At 41.4% G+C, this 7,430-nt stretch overlaps 1 protein-coding gene across 1 annotated transcript; it reads left to right on the forward strand.

The window, feature by feature from the left end:
• Positions 1-471: 471 nt before the first annotated feature.
• Positions 472-7,230, forward strand: zgc:165573 (cysteine-rich and transmembrane domain-containing protein 1). Its single transcript, XM_031733356.2, has 3 exons — positions 472-627; positions 3,687-3,996; positions 6,196-7,230. The coding sequence occupies exons 2-3, from the start codon at positions 3,711-3,713 to the stop codon at positions 6,297-6,299; spliced, it is 390 nt and encodes a 129-aa protein (XP_031589216.1). The 5' UTR covers positions 472-627; positions 3,687-3,710; the 3' UTR covers positions 6,300-7,230.
• Positions 7,231-7,430: the final 200 nt, after the last annotated feature.

A 7,430-nucleotide genomic window follows, 5' to 3' on the forward strand; every position in this document is an offset into this window, starting at 1 on the left:
TCTCATATAAACACGAGAAGGTCTTATGATTACAGGCTGGGGCTAGCCTGACATCTGCTGGGACAAAACCAGCAATGCAATATGATAGATAAAACAGCAAATAATAAAAAAGTGCTTGTTCATACTTACATATATAAAATCATATTTGACTATAATGTGTCTTTGATAACATATTTAAATTATCCATTAACTTTATGAGCTTTATGAGAAATAAGGTCATCGATGAATAATTAACCAGTTAGTCACTCCTCTGAGCTATTCTTGCTCCTCGTGTTAATTTCGTCACTGGCTGGGTGATGTAGACCCGTTTAATCGGTTATCTGTTCAAACGATCAGAAGTCATTGTTTTTTTCCCTGACGAACGGCTGGTCATCGCTCTAGCTTGTGATTGGACGCTGGCGAGCGGGTGGCAGTCTCAGCAGCTAATCCCGCCCTTCGGTGGCCCACTGAAACGCCCCCCGCTTGTCGCAACCTTTAAATGACGTCACGCCCAGCGAACGCGATACGCACCAAATATCAGGACAGTGGTCGGTCATTGCGGTAAAAAGTAGTAACAAGAAGAGAAGACAGACGCAGTTTCTAAGCAGACTTGCTGCCGTCTCTGACCGGAATAGTGGTTACTCAAAGGTAGGAAGCCCAGCCAGGGCCGGACTGTGTATATTTGTGTGTACGAGCCTTGTCACTGTGAAATTAGAGGGGGGTCGGACTGGGTTGTGGCCTGCAGGTGCGACTTCTGTTTGCCTTATGTAAAGGCTATAGAGTTCTTTTAAAAACAACTTAATAGGCTAAACTAAATTCTGCTGACTAACCCTGATAATAAGTGGGCTAGTCATACTAACAAACGCTCATTTAAAATACAAACGGATCAAATATTAACAGACTAGCTTTAGCTTAACTCAAATTAATTCAAGGCAGCGTTGCTGAGCAACAAAGGTTCCGGTTATAGTTTCTGTTCTTTCTTTCTTTTTTGTTTTCGTGTCTTTTTTTTTAGTTTAGAGCTTTTTTTCTCTGTTTCCTCCAAGCACCTGTTTATGTGACAAAGGTATGGTTCTGGTTGCTCTTAATTGGGTCCAATGGGGTGTCTTAATATACACGGAGTCTTGTCTTGTCTCTAGACAAAGACAAGGTAAACATGAGCTGCCAGGCTACCGAACTGCTTTGCCACAGCTCAGCTTGTACAAACATGATGTAAATATAATGTGAGCTCATTCATTGTGGGGAATATGGGCTTTTCCCCCCTTTTATTGATTGATTTATATATATATATATATATATATATATGTATATATATAGCTGGTCCCTTTAGGCCAGTGGTTCTTAACCTTGTTGGAGGTACCGAACCCCACCAGTTTCATATGCACATTCACTGAACCCCTCTTTAGTGAAAAATAAAATATGATTTTTTTCAAATTCAAGACATAGATATGTTTTTTACTGGTGCACAAAATGAGCCGTGCATGTCACGGCGGAGGCTCTGCCGAACCCCTGAGACCGACTCACCGAACCCCGAGGGTTCGATCGAACCCAGGTTAAGAACCACTGCTTTAGGCTCTGATATTTAGGTAAATATGTGTATTTTCTATGAACAGAATTTTTAAATTGGCATCATATCTTAAGTAGTTCAAGTCCTATGTACTAAAAAAAATTAAAAAAATTGATTTTTTCTTTTATTGCTTAATGCTAATTATTAACACTTCTTTTGGCTTTGTGAGGTTATATTTTAAATATTCTATGGTTGTGCTTCCATGTTCTTTTACCACACAGTTTATTTTCCCCATGTTAGTGTTAAACTCAAGGATAATATAACTGTTAATGAAACTTCTTGCTTGTCATTTTTAGTGGCATTTAAACGATTCAGGAAGGTCTAGTGTTCAGTGTCCAGGTACTCCGTGTGCCCTGTTTGTCTGTGATATTGTCATCATGATACTGTTGTGGAAACACATGTGATCTCACTTTACTCATTTATTTTTGCTTTTCGTCAGAGGGGAAAAACAAACACGTGACACATGCAAGTTATCACACTCGGACACAATAAAGCCTGAGAAAACCTTCATAGAAGTCAACGTCTAATAATAACTTCTCATCAAAACTTAACCCTGTACCAAAGTCTAGTAAGAAATGTATGTGGGTATAATAAAAGCCCATGGCCTTCAAGGTGAACTTTGACAGTGTATGCAGACATCCTCAAAGGTGTCAGGTTACCGATCATTTGTTTGGCCTCTTTCTCAACCTTCAACACGTAATCTTACACAGGAAGAGAGGGACAGAATAGACCTTCATCACAGGGGACACTTTGGTGTCACCTCTCATTGTCCCAGCAGGACAGGTGAACTTATTCCAGTGTTTTTTCTGCTGGTGAGTGTGCTGGCTTACTGTAACTTCTTAAACAAATCATCAGGAATTGTTTTGTCCCTCTTAGGCATCTTTAGAGGGAGTGCCGTCTGCCAGTAGCTTGAAGAACATATTCAGGTGGTGAAATGCGTGAAAGCTGTGATGGAGCTTATTGTTACACTTGGGCTGATAATGTTAACACTCCCACAGCATTTTGAAATTGGTATGAAACCAACCTCGTAGCTTATCTGCAGGTATAACATTACCCAAGAGCCACAATCAAACATGGTTATTAATGCTGTTGGGCAAAAAGACGTATGTACTTTGAACCCAATACGAGATTTTCCATAACTGATAAGTACATTGTTAAATCCTACTGTGTAGATAGGGTAATAACACTTCTCAAGGTCCAGTTTGGAGGTACTGTGTGTGCCCATTTTTTAAAATTACAGATGGGAGATTGGATGTGGATAAAAAGATGAGCAGGAAGGAATGAAAGCCATTTGGATGTTTATAGTGTACATATACAAGGTCCCAAAAGGATTCCAGTGACATAAGCACCGCTACAGTTTTCCAGCTATCAGCCTTTTTGCTTTCCGTGGCTCTTCTATGTGAAAGCTAGCACATGTGCTTGGTGCTGGTCCCTGATCAACCTTCTCAGAAATCACTGGTTGTGAAATGCACTTGAACGAAATGACTTTTAAATGCCTGATCTCACACGCTGTTCATTTACTTTGATAACGGCTTTGGGATCATTTTCTTTCCCATGTTTGATTCGCACACTGACAAAAAGAAGACATGAACGTGTGATATAATGTGATAAGTGTGAAAATGCAACTTGTACAGGCCTTGTGGTTACAGAGTTCTCTTTCTTCCTCTCTCTTATTCACGTGTTCTACTGGCCTCACCATGTACTCTGTGAAGCCAATCTTTCTGTGTGAATAGTAAAATAATTATGCTTGCCTCTGGAAGGGTTGATGTCTGCTGTGACTGACCACTGAATCATAAGATATCCTCTGCAAACATTAGAGTAATGTACTGTGCTTGTCTTTCCTCTGTGGCTGAGTGGAGATAATGGCCGTTTGCCGAAAGCGTGGAATAGTCAACAGGTTTAAGAAGTAGAGTGAGTGAAGTGTGTGATGTACACAAACTAGAAACAGTTTCTCTTTTTTAGAACTTTGGCAAATTACTGCCAAATATAACTTTAGACTTTCTGAGTAGGAAACTGGAATATGGAGGAAGTGAAAAGGTATTCTGTGTACTTCTGTGTAGCTTCGGTGTATCTGCTTTCTAGTCAAGAAAAGCGCTGTAATCACACCACCTTTAACTTTTTTTTTCTCTCCTTTCCTTTGAAGCAATCGTTTGACCTACAGCCAAACATGGAGAACCCGCCTCCATACCCAGGCAATGGCCCAACTGCTCCTGGTTACCCAGCCCAGGGCCCACCACCTCAAGGCTACCCAGCGTATCCTCAGCAGGGATACCCTGTGAACATGGAGCAACCTAACCCAGCTTACCCGAACTACCCTCCCGGACCAATGGGCCCTGGTGGTCCTTATCCCGGACCAGGACAGCCTCCTTATGGGTACGCTGGACAGCCTCAGTTTGGTTGGCAGGGTGGACCTCCTCCCGGGCCCATGTATGGGGAAGCTCCCAAAAACACAGGTGAGCACTGTGACCCACAAGTGCTACACAACACTTGTGAGTCCAAATCGAGCAGTACTAGCAGGACTTAAAATTGTGTAAGGACAGTGACAATTTGAAGTCCTGTGCTGAATTACTTATTGACTGGATGTTATGGGGATGCACTAGGAGAGTCTTGCAAGTCTGCATTCAGCTGCAAAGCAGCAGGTCACATGACCAACAGGATTAGCAACTCGCATTACTCATAAACAGTAGGAAAGCTGTGTGTAGCTACATTGTTGTCACCCACTGGTTTTTGAAAGGCATTTTGAAGACATTTTTGTGCTAAGAATGACCATATTTGGGTGAGAGGATGCAGTGCTACATTGTCAACTGGCTACTAAAGGAGCTGCAAGTTTTGGCACCTGACATTGGTTTCAGGTTTTAAGTCTGGAGGTTGCCCCTTGTTAGTACCACTAGGAAGCTGATCTATTAGCATAAGCTGTATCTTTTTAAGGTGGTTACATAAGTACCTAAAACACGTATTCTTTGTAATGGCAAGAGAAGGGCCTTTCCGCTGCTCTAGCAAATATGCCAGATAGGCAAATTAGCTTATTGCTCACTTGATCTTAGACCTTAAACATTTTCTTGATGAGTTTATGGTCATAGTTGAAGTAAAACTGGTGGTATACTTTAGGACTGGCCTGCCTTGTGATTAACAAATTTCTCCTGAATGAACAAGCTGTATTGCTCAGTCACATCCTCCCAAGGCATGACATGACAAAAAAAAAACAAAAAAAAAAACTTCATAAACAAATAACTGATGTCTATGTTCGTGACAAGTGAAGTGGACTATATCTAAATGTTGAAGTGGACACATTTCATTGAGCTCCTGAAACACGAGTTCCTGTTTGGGATGGGTGTGTAATTTCTCTTAGCTAGTTTTAGATTAGGCTGAATATTGAATCGAAGCTTCATGAACGGGAAGTCATTACTTTAGTTGTTACCCCCCTCCTTAAGTGCGTGCTTAACACAGTAAAGTCAACATTGTTTAACAAAGTATACAACACTCTCAGGCAGAATGAAAAAACAGGATTTCATTTAGATGCTTGGCTTCCTTAAAAAAGTCCCACTTTATTAAAGCAAGCATTGGGGTTCCGCTGCTTTATAGGCCATCACTCTGTTCCCTAACAACATCAACAAATACCGTGTTGTTAAGTCGTGGTACTCGATAATCTAGTCGCCAATTTGACAAATGCCTGTGTTTCTATCACGAACCATAATGTGGTACAACTTTAAGCATCCCGAGCAGGCTGCTAAGGTTTCAGATGTGTGAAGTCAAGCCGGGTTTTAGATGAAAGGTGTGTTAATGCAGCTTCAACTCCCCACTGAGCAGCCAATAAAGTGTAGCGCAAGCTGTGAAACAAAGGGCACGTTTTAAAAAGAAATATTCAAAGTGAGTATGCAAAGAGAACAGCCTTGCATGAAGAAAACACAGCCAATCCTTCTATTTATGAAAGCGAGCACTAAGGTGTTGCTGCTTTTGTCGCCTAAGATAAACCTGATCTGGTCGATAAAAGGTAAGTGTGCTGTGACTGAGATTCTCATTGCAAGCCATGTCGATTAGCGGCATAAAAATAAATATTGGCCAAACATTTATTAACCTTTGCCACATCGTTATCAGAGTTCAGTATGAAAAGTGGTAAGCCATCTGTCCTTGCCTATTGGGTCAGTGGCATGTCACCTAGGTAACTTGCCTCCCAGCTGAAGCTGTTAAAAGCTGGATTAGTGTTTGCTTCCACATAAATGATTAATCACAAACACAAAGAAGGCGAGATGTGCTCATTCAGGCTGGAGCAGCTGTTGAAGCTAATGTATGGCTAACACGATCATTTGACTCGACAAGTTTCCACATGTTGGCGAGGGGTGAAATAAAACTACTGCTACACTTGTGAAGTAAAGGGAGACGTCTTGTTGCCACACCAAAGGCGAGCTGATGTTAGTCAAGTGTAATGCTGTGTGATAATGGCTGTGCGCTGCTATGGTATTACTGTAAAGATTAAACTCCTAAGATGACTGTAATTAGAAGAAAAGTGTATAAACCCCTGGTTACACTTGAACTCCCTGCTGGAGATTTGACACTGAGAATCCTATAACTGGGTTTTATGTTGTTTTAGAAAAATCACTAATTGCTTTCTTTCCAACCTCTTTCTTCCATCTCTTCTCTTTGTTTCGCTGTAGTGTACGTGGTGGAAGACAGGAGAAGGGATGACACAGCAGACACATGCCTGACAGCCTGCTGGACAGCTCTGTGCTGCTGCTGTCTCTGGGACATGCTGACATAATGTCATTCCCCTACTGATTGACCCCCATTACCCTCTTGCCACAATTTCTGTGCCTCGAAGCCCATCGCCCTTTCTCCCATCTGCCTTAAACCTTGCACTTCCTCACAAACGCCCCTCTGTTCCCTCCAGAAGTCCCGTATGTCTGTAAAGCTATTAATGACTTCTATAAATGAAGTCCTCCCTCCCACATGGAAGCTTCATCCCAGAGCCTCGTACTCTACCTTAATGTGAAACCCTCCACACTGACTGACTGACCTGTCCACGGTTACACAGTAGCAGTTTCTGACCGAGCCTGTAAACATGACCAAAATCTCAGGTTCCTTACTAAAATTGTGCAACAGCACACAAGCTACAGATTTGCACACCCAATATGGTAGATGCCAAACATACAGCATACTATGATCTCAGGCTCATCCTGCGTGATTCACTTGGGCACTTTATAATGATTGCCTCTGTAATATACTCCTTCCTGTCTTCATAACCACATAAAAGCTTTGCTTACTCCTCCCCTTCAGCTATGCTATCTGCAAAACTTCAAGGACTTTTACCCAGTATGATGATACCCAAAGGCTGTGAGAACCCCGCTGCAGACAGGGCTGATGCTTGAAATGTTTCCCATCTCATTTGCACACAAGTCATTTTAACAAATGTACGTTTGTCCATAGGCGGTAAGACAATAAATGGAATGCTTTTATTTGTTTTAACAGTGATTTATGTTTGATTAATGGCAACATTTAACGGCCACAATGGGGTTTTTTTTTCTTCATATACAAAGAAATGACTATCAATATTATTTTTATTATTTTAGCTTTTCAGCTTTATTTCTCACTGAAACAAGATGTTGTGATTGCTATACAGACCGATCCAAATTACCCATACGATGCCTTTTTGCTGTAGATGACTCTTGCATTAAAATAATTTATTGCCATAACAATAAAAGGCTCTGTTTGTTTAATGGGCTGCAGACTGTGAATGAGGTGTGTGTGTGATTTAGGCAGGGATGAAAGTAATAATAATGCATTGGATTTATATAGCGCTTTTCAAGGCACCCAAAGCGCTTTACAATGACATTATTCATTCACGCTCACATTCACACACTGGTGGAGGCAAGCTACGGTTGTAGCCACAGCT

Source organism: Oreochromis aureus, linkage group 2 (assembly GCF_013358895.1).
Source record: "Oreochromis aureus strain Israel breed Guangdong linkage group 2, ZZ_aureus, whole genome shotgun sequence".
In the NCBI taxonomy this organism is placed as follows: Eukaryota; Metazoa; Chordata; class Actinopteri; order Cichliformes; family Cichlidae; genus Oreochromis; species Oreochromis aureus.